The 16,842-nt window shown below is 46.3% G+C and overlaps 2 protein-coding genes across 6 annotated transcripts; both read left to right on the top strand.

Annotated features, from left to right (window-relative positions):
* Nucleotides 1-5: 5 nt before the first annotated feature.
* camk2a (calcium/calmodulin-dependent protein kinase II alpha) lies at nt 6-13,096 on the top strand. 5 transcript variants are annotated; one of them, XM_061751478.1, is made up of 20 exons: nt 6-141; nt 253-368; nt 475-603; nt 1,349-1,443; nt 1,601-1,660; nt 4,058-4,112; nt 4,240-4,305; nt 4,392-4,464; nt 5,499-5,601; nt 5,840-6,187; nt 6,444-6,538; nt 6,614-6,736; nt 6,831-6,914; nt 7,428-7,470; nt 8,848-8,885; nt 8,968-9,016; nt 9,267-9,342; nt 9,427-9,521; nt 9,665-9,893; nt 10,808-13,096. In XM_061751478.1, the coding sequence occupies exons 3-20, from the start codon at nt 542-544 to the stop codon at nt 10,809-10,811; spliced, it is 1,698 nt and encodes a 565-aa protein (XP_061607462.1). In that variant the 5' UTR covers nt 6-141; nt 253-368; nt 475-541; the 3' UTR covers nt 10,812-13,096. The 5 variants fall into 5 exon arrangements, 4 of the variants coding, with proteins under 4 accessions (XP_061607462.1, XP_061607463.1, XP_061607464.1 ...); XM_061751479.1 differs by having other exon boundaries at nt 107-368; nt 5,840-5,923; XR_009785118.1 differs by lacking the exons at nt 9,267-9,342; nt 9,427-9,521; nt 9,665-9,893; nt 10,808-13,096 and having other exon boundaries at nt 107-368; nt 6,444-6,545.
* Nucleotides 13,097-14,767: 1,671 nt separating this feature from the next.
* rps14 (ribosomal protein S14) lies at nt 14,768-16,805 on the top strand. Its single transcript, XM_061751498.1, has 5 exons — nt 14,768-14,926; nt 15,795-15,948; nt 16,032-16,193; nt 16,548-16,624; nt 16,698-16,805. The coding sequence occupies exons 2-5, from the start codon at nt 15,800-15,802 to the stop codon at nt 16,763-16,765; spliced, it is 456 nt and encodes a 151-aa protein (XP_061607482.1). The 5' UTR covers nt 14,768-14,926; nt 15,795-15,799; the 3' UTR covers nt 16,766-16,805.
* The last annotated feature ends 37 nt before the right edge of the window (nt 16,806-16,842 follow it).

The raw sequence follows: 16,842 nt of genomic DNA, 5'->3' as shown, positions 1-16,842 counted from the left end.
GCCACGTTAGGCCTGCAGGCACCGCATGGGCCCAGCAGGGGGCGGCAAATGTTCATTTGTTTGTTGGGGGGAGGGGCTGCCAGTAGAGCTTGGCTGACCAATCACGTGACCTGACGAGCGGGTAACGCGCCGAACACGCAGGTGAGGTCAAAGTCTGCCCGGGCAAAATATCGATCAATATTTAGTCCGATATTGAATGTTGATTTTCATGTGGTGTAATATATATTTACAATTCGTGTCTTTCATTTGCAGCACGAGCAGACAAAGTGAGAGGATGCAGTTGCCATGGCGACCCTGCCTGCGCGTATCCTGGCCCGCGATTGGCTGATTGGGGGGTGGGGGGGTGAGTAGGCGGGGAGCTGAACCTGGTGAGGAGCCGCTCTTCATCATCTCCATCTTCTTCATCATCTTCTCACTTGGGCAGAAAGAAACGAGTTCTCCTCCTCCTCCTCCTTCCTCCTCTCCTCCATCCAGCTGCTGACCTTCATCATCATCACCATCATCTTCCTCCCATCCCTGACCCTCACCCCGCCGGGTCGCCATGGCAACAGTCATTTGCACTCGTTTCACTGAGGAGTATCAGCTGTACGAGGAGCTGGGAAAGTAAGTTGCTGAGTTTTATGACAATTGTTTGTGCGACGACTTCAAAACTTGCGCATATTTTACATTCCTCTTCATGCGATGGATGGATGGATGTGTGTGTAGAATGTGCAATGAGCTGGATGGAGGAGTGTAAGACCTCTCTGACCTCACCCACTCACCACCTTCACACGCGCACAGGTCTCTTACATAAGTTGTGTGGGTGTTCTCTGGAGACGCAGCAGACATATTTCCTCATTGGTTTGATTTTTGTGAAACCTCCAGAAGAATCATCATCAATCAAAATATTGATCACCTGATTGCTTTCCTGCTATGCTTCCTTGTTTCCTTCCCCGCTTACCGAATTAGTTTTCCGTTTCCTTGTTCTCATTTCTTTTCTCCTTTGTTTCCTTGCTCCATTATGTTTCCTTGTTGCCTCGTGTCCTTGCTCCTTTACTCTCCTCTTTCCTTGCTCCCTTGTTTCCTGTCTCCCGAACTTCCTTGCTTCCTTGTTCCCTTACTCCCTTACTATTCTCTTTCCCTGCTTCCTTGTTGGCTTGCTTCCGTGGTTCCTCCGGTCTTTGCTGTCTCCCTTATTTCCTTGCACCCCGTTTCTTGTCTCCTTTTTCCCTTTCTCCCGTTTCCTTGTTGTCTTGTCCCTTGTGTCCTTTCTCCCTGCTCCCTGGTTTCCTCAGTTCCTCCTTTCCTTGCTCCCTTGCGTCCTTTCTCCCTCAGTTGACGAAGTGTGTGTGCGCGTGTGCGTCGGCAGGGGTGCGTTCTCGGTGGTGCGCCGCTGCGTGAAGGTTTTGTCGGGTCAGGAGTTCGCCGCCAAGATCATCAACACCAAGAAGCTGTCGGCCCGAGGTGAGACGCGCGCCACCGCTTCGCCGTCTACGGCGAGGTGGGAAAAGTCGACGCTTTGGGGCCCGAGCGTCGGCCGAAATCGGACGCGTGGGCGTGGTCCGCTGCGGACCGCCAACGTCGTTGGCGCAATTGAAACTTTCTCTTTCTGTGTTGTCAGATCATCAAAAGTTGGACCGCGAAGCTCGAATTTGTCGCCTGCTCAAGCACCCCAACATCGGTGAGTGAAAAACGCCCGAGGGTGAAGATGATGAATTATGGACACGGCGCTTGCCGCCGTGCCATCGATAATTCATTTGATGTCATCATTGTGTGACCGAGATTGTTCTAGAACGGGAAAAGGGGAGGCCAGGCAAAATGTATTTATTCAGTTTTTTCGTTCTCATGAAGTGTTTTGGGAATTGATTTGTTGTCAATTAAAAAAAAAACTGTACAGATACATTTAACATTTCTAACTAAATAATAATTATTATAGTTAATCATGAAAATGTATAAATAAATTAGTCATTCAGTGTTTTATTTTTTCAATTACAATTAAATTCATTAAAAATAATAAAAGTAAAGAAATATTAATAGGAGCCACAATTTTACATACTCAGGATTTTAGATTAATTAATTGGTTAAGTAATTGAAAGAACGCTGAGTATAAGGATCACAAAGAAATGAATATTAGTAAATCAATTGTATTTTAATATTTATATAACTATGAGTAAAATAGTGTTTCATATATATTCAACGGTGTACGACAGGTTAGCACATCTGCCTCGCAGTTGTGAGGACCGGGGTTCAATCCCCGGCCCAGCCTGTGTGGCTTTTCTCCGGGCACTCCGGTTTCGTCGCACATTGGTTAAGTAATAAGTACAGCATTTTAAATGAAACTTGTTAATTAATTAAAAGTACATTTTAATATAAGTAGAAAAATAAATAAATAGAGGAAAAATGTGCATCTTTTTTCAACATTTTAGATTAAATAATTGGTTGATTATGAGAAATTTAGTTATGAATAATAAAATAAATATTTAAAAAAAATACATATACCTTCCAGCATTTTTAAGCAAATAATTGGTTAATTTATTCACTAAATTGCTCATAAATCATTCAATAAAATATTTGTAAAAATGACACACAGTAAACATTCAACATTTTCAATCAATTTTTAAAAGTCATTATAATTAATTATATCTATCTATCCATCCATCTATTTTCCACACCGCTTATCCCCACGCGGGTCGGGGGCGTGCCGGAGCCTATCCCACCTGACTGTGGGCGAGAGGCAGGGTACGCTCTGAACCGGTCGCCAGCCAATCGCAGGGCACATACAAGCAAACAACCATTCTCACACACAATCACACCTACGGACAATTTAGAGTCTTCAGTTAACCTAGAACGCATGTTTTGGGGATGTGGGAGGAAACCGGAGTACCCGGAGAAAAGCCCCAAAGGTGAACATGCAAACTCCACACAGGTGAGGCCGGATTTGAACCCGCAACCTCACAACTGTGAGACAGACGTGCTAACCAGTCGGCCACTGTGCGGCCAATTATATTTTCTATAAAATAAATTCATTTTTGTTTTTACCTAATCCATTTGTCTCATTTGAAAAAGATTCGTGAAAGTGCTTCAGCCAATCACAGCACACCTCTGAAATTGGTTCGTATGGCACATGTCACGCGTCTTATGTCACATGACCATCTCATATCGAAATCATGACACGCTAAATGCAAGGCACTGCATTTATTTTGGATGACTGTGTGGAAGCGAGCCTGCTGCCCACGCGCGCGCGCGCACACACACACACACACACACACACACACACACACACACACACACCTGTGTTAAAAAAGCTCTTAGAGAGAAACAATTAGATTTTTCTCGCCAAACACTCCTACACGTTGCATCAGTGTGTGTGTGTGTGTGTGTGTTGTCAGGAGGCTTTTGACGTTTTCACCTAAAGACACTGTTGCCTGGCAACACACACACACGCACCGAGTTATGTTACGTAAGCCTCCTCGGTATCTGCGGCGCATCACCCACCCACACAGAGCCGCCATTGGACGCTGGGCCGCAGCGAGCGTTCCGATTGGACGCTTCGGTGCACCTGAGGTCATTTTCCTCTCAAACGCACCTGCTGGCCGTCCAGTGCGCATAAAACACACAAAGTGATCACGTTTATGATTAAAACTGACATTTTTATTGTCAAAAGCACACAGAATTATTGTTAAAAGTTTCTATTTACCTTGCTCCATTTCCTTGTTTTCTCGGGTACTTTCCCTCTTGCTCCCTTGTATGTGTACTTTCCTTTCCCCTTTGTTTTGCCCCCTCGTGTCTTTTTTCCCCTTTGTTCCGCTTGCTCCTTTGTTTCCTGACTCCTTAACGCTCTTCTTTCCTTTCTCCCTGGTGTCATCTCTCCCTCGCTCCCTTTTTCCTCTCTCCTTGGTTTCTTTGCTCTTTTGTTTTTCCTTCTCCCTTGCCTTTTTTTCTCCCGTGCTTCCTTGTTTCCTTTCTCCCTTGTGGCGCTACTTCCCTCTCCTTGCTCCTTTTGTTTCCTTCCTCTCTTCTTTCCTTGCTCCCCTGTTCCTCTGGCTTCCTTGTTTCCTTTTCCCTTGCTCCCTTGCAGTGCGCCTTCATGACAGCATCTCGGAGGAGGCTCATCATTACCTCATCTTTGACTTGTGAGTCTTTTTTTGGCCGACCTATGATGCCCTAGTTTTTGCGTTCAGTACCGATGGAAAATTGGATGTTACATTGACTCCTTCTTGTGTGTGTGTTTGTATGTATGCGTGCGCGTGTGTGTGTCAGGGTGACAGGTGGCGAATTGTTCGAGGACATCGTCGCCCGAGAATATTACAGCGAGGCTGACGCCAGGTGAACGACTCGCAATTAGCAAATCTTCAGCCGGCGTGTTTAACCTGCTACGTTTTTCACGTCTGACCTTTGAACTTTGTCAACAGCCACTGCATCCAGCAAATTCTGGAGGCGGTGCTTCACTGTCACCAGATGGGCGTCGTCCACCGAGACTTGAAGGTTTGCACTGACCCCTCATAGTAGTAACAACAATAATTCATTTTTCGGGGCTGACCGATTAATCGGCCGATATTAGCCCTTTTCAAATCAGGGCGAAAAATAAATAATCCGATTTTTCTCTTAACAAACGCTAATGGACAAAGTCTTGTAAAACAGTTCAATGTTCTGCTTGTAATTCATGACTTTTTATTGTTGTAAGAATGACTGCGGTTTGATGACATCATATGATGGGTTGAAGCTGAACTTGCTAAAATGTTGTTTTCTTTCTGGCTGGTGTCTTCAGATCAAAGTTCAATACATGTATTTCATTTATATACAAATATGATATGTGTAAACCCAAACGAAGCCTCAAGATTGGCTGTTGTCATCTTTGCTGGCTGTTGAAGACGTTGAAAGTTCCCACGGCTGCTCTGTTGCGATCTCCTGCTGTTGACTTCCGCCATTTAGCCGAGCCAGAAGGAGTTGCTGCGGCCCTGGAGGGATGTGGTAACCGGAGAGGGTCCTTGCGATAATACGGGCGGTCGGCAAGGTTCTGGAGAAGCTGCAGTTTTTGTCGTGATTCGGGGAGACCAAAGGGGAAAGCGTTGCAATAATGCAGCCGGAAGTGACGAGGCTACGAAGTGTAGGCCGTTGAAGCGAACGTGGGCAGAGCGGGTGAGGTGGTTTATGTGTGCTGTCGGGTATGACAGCCAGACTCTTAACCTGAGGGGAGGGGGAAACAGAGGAGAAATTGGAAAAACACATTTTGGCTTTATCACTTGAGTTGTAGAAAGTTGGATGAGAACCAGTGGTTGAGTTCAGAGAAGCAGTCAGTAAGGGAGGAAGGGTGCCATTGGGTCATGTAGGGAACTACAGCTCTCAGCAAATGTTGCCAAGAGGGAGGATGTAGGTGATAAAGAGGAGGGGACCCAAGTCAGAGCCCTGGGGCACAGCAGAAGAAACGGGGGCACGGATGGGATTTGAATGATTTCATTTGAACAAACTGGCCTGTTGTTAGTATGGTTAGCACACCTGTCGTTGTTGTCGTCGCGCAGCCGGAGAATCTGCTACTGGCCTCCAAGTCCAAGGGGGCGGCGGTCAAGCTGGCCGACTTTGGGCTCGCCATCGAAGTGGAGGGCGAGCAGCAGGCCTGGTTTGGTGAGAGTGCCACGTCGTCATCTTCACCATCACCGTCATCTTAATATCACCACCATCATCATCGTCCTCATCACTGTCACCGTAATTATCTTTTTTATCATTGTCGTCACCACCACCACCACCACCACCCCTGATGGTGTAGGAAACATCTAGACTCACTTCATCTGTATCTCAATGAGGACCACTTAGCAACCATGTTGTTAAGGTAGCTGCTTTGTGTGTGTGTGTGTGTCCTTAGGCTTCGCAGGGACTCCTGGATATCTTTCTCCCGAAGTTCTTCGGAAGGATCCTTACGGGAAAGCCGTCGACCTCTGGGCCTGTGGTCAGATTCCATCCGTCGCTGCCTTGTCTCCTTCACTCCGCCACTCCTCTCCTTGTCTCCTCCGCTCTTCTCCTCGTTGCTTTTACTCCTTCACTCCTTTCCTACTTTTACCACTTTGTGCCTTCCTTCTCTTTATCTCCTCGACTCTTCTCTGTGTTGTGTATGTTGTTCTCTCTGTTCATCTCCTTCTTTCCTCCACTTGTCTTCTTGTTTCCTCTCCTCAGGTGTGTCCTGTCTCCTGGCGTGTGTCTTTTGTGTCCTCAGGTGTGTATTGTCTTCTCAAGGCGCGTTTGTCTTTTTGTTTCCTTGTGTGTGTTCTCGGGTGTGTCCTCGATTGTCTGTTTTGCATCCTCAAATGTGTCCTTCGGTGTGTCCTCAACGATTTGTCATTTGTCGTCTGTTTTGCGTGTGTTTTTCTCAGCCCTCAGACGCATCCTGAGGTGCGACCTCAGACGCGTCGTCAGTCGTTGTTTTGCTCCCGCAGACGTTTCCTCAGGTCTGTGTTTTTTTCCGCCCTCAGGTGTGATCCTTTACATCCTTCTGGTGGGCTATCCTCCCTTTTGGGATGAAGACCAGCACCGTCTGTATCAGCAAATCAAAGCGGGAGCGTACGACGTACGAGGTCACACGGTCACACGACGGCCACTGTCGGTTCCTGTGACGCTTAGCGGCCTTCCTTGTGCTTCGCAGTTCCCGTCCCCCGAGTGGGACACGGTGACCCCCGAGGCCAAAGATCTCATCAACAAGATGTTGACCATCAATCCGGCCAAACGCATCTCAGCCGCCGAGGTCCTCAAACACCCTTGGATCTCTGTGAGCGACCTTTTGCCTCTCTCGTGATTGGTCCAGGGTGCCGTGCGTGTTAACGCTTGCGTGTTAACGTGTGCGTGTGAACGTGTGCGTGCAGCATCGCTCCACGGTGGCGTCCTGCATGCATCGACAGGAGACGGTGGAATGTCTGAAGAAGTTTAACGCCCGCCGCAAGCTCAAGGTAGGAAAGGAAAGCGTCATCTGCGGCCAAGAGCTCGTCTGATTGGCTGGAAAGTCTTTGTGATGTCACACGTTTCCGTTGCAACAACAGCAAGAACGTGTGGCGTCGCGACTCTTTCCAGGCAATCGCAGTTCACATCACTCATGTTATGCTTCTTGCCATCTTTCCTTATCTCCTCCTCTCCTTCCTTCCTTCAACTCCTTCTTTACTTCCGTCCTTCTCTATACCTTCTCATTTTGTCTCTTCTTCTGTCCTTCCTTCTCTATTTCTCTACTTCCTTTTCTACTACTGTCTATCCTTCTTTCCTTTTCTCCTTTCTCTCCTCTATTTCTCTACTTTTCACCTTCCTTCGCTTCCTTCTTATTCTCCCATCTCCTCCATTTTTCTGTCATTTTGTCCTACCTTCCTTCCCTCTGTCCTTTCTTCTTTCTTTGCTGTTTTATCTATCCTTCCATCTCTCCTTTGTTCCTTCCTTCCTTCCTTCCTTCTTTCTCACCTCTTCTTCCTCCCCAGGGCGCCATCTTGACGACCATGTTGGCCACCCGCAACTTCTCGGGTAGGTCAGCGGCTGAATGGATGAAGTTTACTGAGACTTGGTCATAACGCTAGTCCTTGTCCTGGACCTGCTGGTTGTAGTCCTGCACCTTGTCGTGTCCTAGACCTACTGGTACTTTTTCCGCACCTTGGTCCTAGCCCAAGACCTAGTCCCAGAGACTAGACCTAGTCTAGGACTTGGTCATATCGCTAGTCTTGATCCTAGACCTCTTGGTCCTCATCCTGCACCTTTTCCTGGTCCGACCCTTGGTCCTAAGCCTGCTGTCCTTAGTAGTTCCTATCCTGGTCCTAGCCTTAGACTTGGTCTTGGGTCAAGATCAGATCAAAGTTCTGGTCCTAGTTCTAGTCCTGATCCTAGAACTGCTCGTCCTAGTCCTGGTGCTAGATTTGACCAGAGCCCTGGTCCTAGTTCTAGTCCTGGTCCTAAACCTGAGCCTGCCGGTCCTGATCTCGGTACTAGATTTGGTCTGAGACCTGGTCATAGTACTAGTCCTGGTTCTGGACCTGCTGGTCCTGCACCCAGTCCTATCCCCAGGCCTGATCCCAAGTTTTTCTGCCAGGGTATGTGCGGCGGCACCGGTGTACGGCGACGTTGTGTATCTTGTGTCACGTTTGAGGAATGTTTGGTGTCAAGTGCTTTCTAAATGTGGACTCTGACTCGTACTCATACTCGACTCCGATCTGCTCGTTCGCTCGCTCGCTCGCTCGTGTCTTGGTGGGCCGCACGCACGCTGCTGGACGCTTGGGGTTTTTTTGTTGTTTTTTTTTTTTTTAATTTTAAACTTTGATCTGGATATTTTTTACCCTCCTGACGCCTTTGATCACCTGGACCACATCGAGCTACAGATCTAGACGTACGCCGATAGAGCTGTAGCAATGCAGCGGTAGTCAGTACAAAGGAGTAGCTCGACAACTAGTCAGTATAGAGCTAGTGTAGGCAGAACAGTACACCTAGAGGTAGGGTATTAAGTGTAGATCTAGTTTGAATATAGCAGTCGTAGCTCTACTGTACAGTAGTAAGGATAGAGCTAGTGTAGCTAGAATAGTACCTTTCGATATATAGAGCTACTGTACATAGAGTAAGAGCTAGGATAGTCAATATAGGGCTAGTAGCATACGTAGAGCAGTACATCCTGAACGTATTGTAGAGATAATGTATGTAGAGCAGTACATCTCGGGGTAGGATAGCTTGTGTAGGGAGGGCAGTAAGATCCAGCTAGTAGTACTAGTAGTAGATATAGATCTAGCGTAAACAGACAATAAGGTACAGTAGGTAGAGCGGTGGTGATGTGGCCGTTGGTCCAGGCGGTGGCGCTGTTCGCTGTGACGGTCACGCTCTTGTTGCTGTTGTGCGTCTTTGTTGTCGTCCCGCCCGCAGGAGGAAAGAGCGGCAACAAGAAGACGGACGGCGTCAAGGTGAGGGGGGGCCTGGGGGGACCGCAGTTGACCAATTGGTAACAACTTCCTGTTGAGTAACACGCACTTCCTGCCACCGCAGGAGTCGTCAGAGAGCACAAACACCACCATTGAGGATGAGGACACTAGAGGTACACACAAACAGGCAAATTCTCACACGCGCGCACACACACACACACACTTTTAAACACATGCACACTCACGCACACAGACATGTACACACACGCACATAAAAAACATAAACAAAACATATACGCACGACGACACACGGGCACTGATGCGCTCACATATCATTCACGATAGTGTGTGTGTGTGTGTCTGTGTGTGTGTGTGTGTGTGTGTGTGCGTGCGTGCGTGCGCACGCCCCTGTGCGTGTGCTAGTGAGGAAGCAGGACATCATCAAAGTGACGGAGATGCTGATCGAAGCCATCAGTAACGGCGACTTTGAGAGCTACACGTGAGTACGCGCTTTTATTGTGAAAGTGGAGAGAGAGGAAGTGGCCGTCGCTCACCGCCGGAAGTGCCTGCGCTTCGTCCTCAGCAAGATGTGCGACCCGGCCGTGACGGCGTTCGAGCCGGAGGCGCTGGGGAACCTGGTGGAGGGCCTGGACTTCCATCGCTTTTACTTTGAAAACTGTGAGCCCATTTCCTGCTTACTCCATGCTACTTCCTCTTCCCTAATTGTGTTTTTGTGTATATTCGTGTGTGTACACACACACGCACACTCGTGTATCTGTGTGTGCGCACACACACGTTTATCTGTGTATCTGTGCGTGTAGTGTGGTCCAAGAATAGCAAGCCGGTGCACACCACAATCTTGAACCCTCACATCCACCTGGTGGGCGAGGAGGCGGCGTGCATCGCGTACATCCGCGTCACTCAGTACATCGACGCCAACGGGACGCCACGCACCGTCCAATCGGAGGAGACCAGGGTGTGGCACCGCCGCGACGGCAAGTGGCAGATTGTCCACTTCCACCGCTCGGGCTCGCCTTCCACGCTCAGCAAGTACGGCGCACCTTAGCTGCTAGCGGGCCAGCAAGTTGGAAGTTACTTGGTTAGCAATATCGCAGTTAGCCTGCTAGCACTTTAGTAGCTAAGCTGGCTCCAGATATAGAAGTTAGTCAGGTAAAACTAGCAGTAAATTGACTCGCACTTCAGCAGTTAGCTGGCTAGAATTGGCTCACATTTTATTTTCATTTCATTTTATTTTTTTTATCACTTTAGCTAATGCTGGCTTGCACTTTAGGAATTAGCTGGCTAACACTTTGAAAGTTACTTGGCTCGCAAATTAGGAGTTAGCTCACTAGCATCGAAACTGGGTAGCAGTTAGCTGGCTGGAATTTAAGTAGCTTTTTTTTTTTTTTTTTTTTAAACCAGCTCTTTAGCTACTACTTTTGCAGCTAGCTGTCTACAACTTTAGCGGTTCATTAGATGGAAATGTCGCAGTTAGCTGTCCAACATTGGCTATCACTTTAGCAGCTAACTGGGTGGCTAACAATTTAGCTGTTAATAAGTTAGAAATGTAGCAGTTGGCTGACTATCACTAGGCAGAACGTAATCTGCTAGCTGGCTACAACTTTCGCGGTTAGTTGGCTAGAAATGCAGACGTTACCTGTCCAGCACTACTTGCTATCACTTTAGCAGCTACCTGGCTAACACTGTAGCAGTTGGCTGACTAGTACTGGTTAGAACTTTAGCACCTAGCGGGCTGGCACTTTAGCTGGCTAGCATTGGCTTTCACTTTAGCAGTTAGCTGGCTTGCTCTTTAGGAGTTATTTGGTTAGTAATTTAGCAGTTAACTGGCTGTCACTTTAGCATTGGGGCTAGCACTTTTAACTATCTAGCTAGCAGTGACTATAACTTTATTTAAATACAATTATTTCGGCTTTTTTTTTTGTCCTGTGTTCGTCTTCACCTAGCTAACGTCCTGTGTGGGCGGTCCTTGGACGAGGTCATCGTCGCCACGACAACCGATTGATTGACAGCAGGCCAGTCACGTCGACAAACAGGAAGAGGAGGAGCCCAGGGCGGGGCCAAAGCACAACGACCCCTTCATTGTCTGTCCCTGACAAATCCGACCACCCCTTTTTTTTTCTTCAGCCACGCCCCCTTGTGAACTCGTTGATCTTTTGTCATGTGACTAAATTGACAGGACGCCTCCCTTACCGCATGCGTCGCAGTGCCCCCCTGTGGCTGGAGGGCTTATAGCTTAGCATAGCAGGTGCAAAGTGGATTGTATATTTATTGAATGTAAACAGACTCGAAGTGACTGGTGCGTGCGTGTGTTTGTTGCTAGCTAACCAGCAGGGGGCGCTATGACAGAGCCCGGTTGTTGTTGTTGTTGTTGTTGTGGCAATTGGTTCCATCCAGACGCTTCCTTTGTCTCCGACCTTGCGAGCTTCCATACACATCTGCACTTAAACTCCGCCCCATCAGGGGTCTGCTGCCTCCAGGCCCCGCCCCCTCCATTACATGTGGGAGGAGTCTAACATACTTAGGATGTAGTAATAATTTTTTTAAAAATTTGATGTCTTTGCCAGGGTTTTTTAGCTTGTTAGTTCGATTGAAGAGCTTGAATGATCAATTAGCTGCTGCTTCTCCTGTGTGTGCGTGTGTTAGTGCAAGTTTGTGCGAGTGTGTGCATGCATGTCTGTCTGCGAGACCCTCCCAGATGTGTGTGTGATGATGTGTTTGTGTGTGTGTGTCCACGTGTGTGTGTGTGTTCATGAGTGTGAGTAAGTGCCCGTGTGTGTGTTCTCCTTCTTCTGCTTTCTATTGCATGCGTTTTGACTTTGACAAGCAACTTCCTGTTTGGAGCTTTGTAGTCATGTGACTCTTGGCTCGTTTACATCCAAGCAGACAAATGTTTTCTTTTTTTTTTTTTTTTTTCATTGACTATCTATAGGCTGATCATTCCTGATTGGTTCTTCACGGCTAACCGGCTGCTTTAGATTTTCTTTGTTAGCTTAAACTGCTTCGAAAATGAAATCTTCTCGTGTACTCAGTGGAAATCGTCCTGCCGTTGTGATTGGGCGCTGATGACGCCATCACGGTACTTGGACAAGAAGCAGTTTTTATTTTGTCGTTGCACTTTTTAGCATTGTTAGCCTGGTGTCTGAGGCAAAGTTTAATCGGCTACGTTTGTTTTTCTTTGGCTAGCAGCTTTGAAAGTGAACTTTTCTCGTGTGCCCAGTGGAAATCTTCCTGCGGTTTGCTCTGACGCCGCTGACGTCATCACGCGTCACATTGATGAACAGGAAGTAGTTTTTCTTTTCCTTTTAGCTTTAGCATTTTAGCAGCTGTTGCTTGGGCTCTGAGCTAAGACGCTAACCCGACCGGGTTTGCTAAACATGGTAATGGTCACGTCTCTCAGGTGAAGCGACGACACAAAACAGGGGGGGGAATATATAAATATATATGAAATAAAAATAAAAAGTGAGTCAGTGTTGTGACGTGTAAGCGGCTGCATGCTCGCTGCGTAACAGGAAGTGAACATGACGTGCGTGCACGCAGGTGAGAACGTGCACGTGTTTCTCCTGCGTTGTGCTCCAGTGTTGTCAAATTTTAAAAATCTATTAAAAAAAAATGATCACAACAACTGACTTCATGTGCTTTATTTTTTTCAGGGTTCTTAATATTAATAAATAATTCATTTAATAGGGTTTGATATATTAATAATAAATTCTTACATTAGGAATATAACAAATAATGCAGTGTTCCCTTGTGGTTCACCTATTGTGGATTTACTTCATTGTGGATTTTTTTCGTATTCGTATTGTGCATAATTGCCACATATTGCCGTATTTTAAGTGTATTCACATTTTTTTATTGTGGTAAAATAAATGCTGCCTAGCCTAAGACATTCAAACTGAAGCCAAAAAAAAATACACATTACAAGGCATGACTGTATAATATTTTAAAAGGTGTTTAAGAGTATACAAAGTGGTGATGACAGGGTTACTACGCAAGTATGTAAATGTATGGAATTTGATTTCATAAATTTCCAGTTCTGGCAAAGTATGGAGAATGGAATGGGAAAATATTCCTGTTTCCGGGAATGTTGTAACAGCTCTCTTTTCTAAAGCAAAAAAATATAAATATCTACAAAAAAAGAGTGTTTTTGTTAAGGCGCTTGGAAGCGCAGCTACAATGTTTGTGTGAGAGCACAAAAGTATTAAACGCTGGTCTTGGTGACTACTCGATTCTGATCGGCTCAGAAAATTCCATCGGACGTCTCAAGTGGTTCCTGTCGAAACGACGTTCCCTTGTTCCAAATGAACGCACAGCACGCTGAGCTGTTGGATCATACACGAGCAAACCTGACACACTCCCATTTTCTGAACCTCAACAACTCTGGGGACAGAGAAACAAGAAAGAGATAGAAATAAGCACATTTTTAAAAAATCATCAGTGACTTCATCGTTGACTTCATTTGGTGACAGGGTCAGGGTTTCAAATTCGAGTTTTTAAACGGGATTAGGGTTTCAAATTAGTATTTTAAAACCGGGTTAGGGTTTCAAAACAGGGTTAGGTTTTCAAAGTAGGGTGTGAGTTCCACTCAATGCAGACTATGTTTTTGACATTTGGGGAGGCGGCAGTTATGATTAATATTTTTTCATCAAAAGTGGTCTCGTCGTCTGGGTTTGCGCTTGATTTGCATGAGCTAGATTAGCTCGCTAGAATCTTCTGGAAATGATGTGGCCACAAAATGGAAGCTCCAAGAATCCGAGTGACGCACATCTATTTACTCAAATGTCACAGATCATTTGAAAGTCTGGAAATTCGGGTTTGGAAAAAGTATGGCATTTTGAACTTCAGCGCATATTAGCAGTTACCGGGAGTGTGGGGAAGATTCATCAGAATGCGTACAGCTTTAAAATATGTATAAATACTCAAAACACGTGGTCAATTTCTGTAATGGGGTCGTAGCATTTTATTTTCAGTCCTCAATATATGTGGAACATACAGAGGGCCAAAAGTACTTTTCTAGGGGGCCACTATCCCAAAAAACAATAACATTCCTTGTTAAAACATATAGTAGTGACACAATTACATTATTTGTGATGAATGAAACCGTTTTTTCCACATTTTTTGCTTCACTTCAATGCACGTTGTGCTGCTCCTTGTGGTGTGCGTGTAGTATAATACAGACATCCGGACAGTCCACTCGGAGACGGTCACAGCTTCTCAGTGAGCCGCAGTAAATTAGTCGTTGTTCGCAGAGGATAAAGAATAGATTCCCATGTTGCCCCACCGTTTGTGTTCAAATCCCCGTTGCTTTTAGCATGTGTGTCAAACTCAAGGCCCGGGGCGAGATCCGGCCCACCGCATCATTTTATGTGGCCCGCGAAAGCAAATTGTGTCGACTTCTTGTTTCTTGCTAAAATACCCCCAATTGTAAAATGTCTTCACTTTCATATTGTTGAGATATTGCAAGCATTTTTTTTTTTTATTACCAATCACTTTTTCAAAATAAACCGACTAATAGTTGAACAAATAACTTTTTACTGGCTTCTGATTTCATAAGTAGTTATCCATCAACTTTTGTGTATATTCACAATATGAGGCGATCATAAGTCAAACATTTCCATGGCTGCGCCGTCATGACGGCCCTCTGAGGGAAGCCATAACTACGATGGGGCCCCCAGCAAAAATGGGTCACTCGTATCTCAAGGCGCCATTGTATAAAAAACATAATATAATAACATAACAATCCGAATAGTATTATTTATGTTGTTATTATTGACCATTATGATTCATTTGTTTAAATATTAATTTTAAAAATGTATAATAAAACAATCATCGCTATTTGATTTGGTTATAGTAATGATAGGGATTAGGAATTATGAATATTGATGGCCTGGATCACAATTATCATTATTATGTTCCGTTTTTCCAGTTGAAGCTGAGCTAATCTTCCCCGCCTCTAGGAGGCAGTGGCGGCCACAGACGCTTTCCCGCGTCAAACGCGTCACTTTAACCCCGGAAGCACTTCTGCCCTTCCTTTCTATTTGGAGCCCCAGAAGCGAACCACCGAGGTGAGAGCTGTTCTTTTTCTATCCTTTCCAATCCTGTTGCTACAATTTCATCGGACCTTTTTTTTAACTCTGTGTCGACTTTGTGCCACTCGGTCTCTCTTGTTGGCCTTAAATTGTCGCTGTAGGCGCGCTCACTTGCTCGCTTTAACACCTTTCCCGACTGCCTGTCGCGTCGCCGCCGTCAACATATTCCTATTGTTCGTCTTTTGACCCCCAGCATGTCGCGTTGCACTAAAACAAACATGTTGGACGTTAAAATTGGCAAAGTCAGAAATCTCTCGGGGGATGAAAGCTGCTGGAAATGCAGGCGTGTGACGTCACGCAACATGGCGTCGTCCAGAAAAACATTGCCACAATTCCAGTTCATTTCTTCTGTGGTGGGAATCACTCACAACATAGTGAGTCGGACATTTGTATTGCTGTTAGAATAGCTATTAGTTCCTGTCAAACCCATTCCATTGTTCCAAGGTGAAGTATAGCGCACGAGTCAATAAATCGGAACACATTTGCAAAGAACACTAATCCTCTAAACTGCACTTTTCACCTCTTGTATCAGCCAAAAAGTTTAAGGCGGCATGTATGGTTGCAATTTAAGAGAAAAAAGTGGGGGGTTGCACAAAGCCCCCTGTGACCCTTTCAAAAGGTTGTGTATTTGTGGGGAAAATAAATGGTTAAAGAAAAATACTTATTTTAGGGGGAAGAAAAGTTGCTTATTTTGCAGGACAAAACAAATCTATTGTAGTGATAAGGTGGTATTTTTAAAGAATTTTGTTTAATTTGAGGAAAGTGACACATTTTCAAGAAGCTGTATATTTTGGAGGAGTGGACATGTGACAGTTTGTTTTTGTTCTGTTTTTGTGTGCGTCAGACAAGATGGCGCCGCGCAAAGGCAAAGAGAAGAAGGAGGAGCAGGTGATCAGCTTGGGCCCTCAGGTGGCCGAGGGCGAGAACGTCTTCGGCGTGTGCCACATCTTCGCCTCCTTCAACGACACCTTCGTGCACGTCACCGACCTCTCCGGGAAGTCAGTCAAGGCCCACGTCAAAAAAATTCCATCTGGCCACAAGTCTGCTTGTCGTGCATGAGTAACCTTTGGGGTTTCCTCAGGGAGACCATCTGCCGCGTGACAGGCGGCATGAAGGTGAAGGCGGACCGAGACGAGTCGTCCCCCTACGCCGCCATGTTGGCGGCGCAGGACGTGGCGCAGCGCTGCAAGGAGCTCGGCATCACCGCGCTGCACATCAAGCTCCGGGCCACCGGGGGGAACCGGTGAGACGCCGCACAAACGCTTGCTTGCTTATAGAAAAAGCAAACGCACGACATGCGATTTTTCCCCAACAGGTTTGGCTTTTGTTTCCTTGAAGGATGCCGCTCATTGTCTTTTTGGAGGAGGGGGGGGGTCACTAGATGTGTTGTGAACGTGGCAAAGTTGTCAGCACCGACTGTGCTTTCGTAAACTCACTTCACTCTGTTTGCTGCCATGTTGTTAGTGTCAGCAGTGCACATTAGCGGGCCGCAATTTTAATTAAAAAAAATAAAAAATAAATAGTAATGCCAAACTGGAATTATCGGTTTATGGTCGCAGTCCGTGCTAAATTCAGCTTGTGCGCTGTGGCCTTTCAGCACCAAGACGCCCGGACCGGGAGCCCAGTCGGCACTCAGGGCGCTCGCCCGATCGGGAATGAAGATCGGACGCATTGGTGAGCGGAACACGCGCGCGTGTGCACACTCTCTGGCTAGCTCGTGTGTGACGTGCGTCTTTTGTGCTTTCAGAGGATGTGACCCCCATCCCGTCAGACTCGACGCGCAGAAAGGGAGGACGTCGCGGACGCAGATTGTAAAAACGCTAAACTTTAATAAACGAGTTGACGTGTTCAAGTACATCGGGATGTCGGTCGTGACTTTCTTCAAACAACTT

This window comes from Phyllopteryx taeniolatus, chromosome 17, assembly GCF_024500385.1.
Source record: "Phyllopteryx taeniolatus isolate TA_2022b chromosome 17, UOR_Ptae_1.2, whole genome shotgun sequence".
NCBI lineage: Eukaryota > Metazoa > Chordata > Actinopteri > Syngnathiformes > Syngnathidae > Phyllopteryx > Phyllopteryx taeniolatus.
The sequence above is the reverse complement of the archived record's forward strand: the minus strand, read 5'-3'. Positions and strand labels throughout refer to the sequence as shown.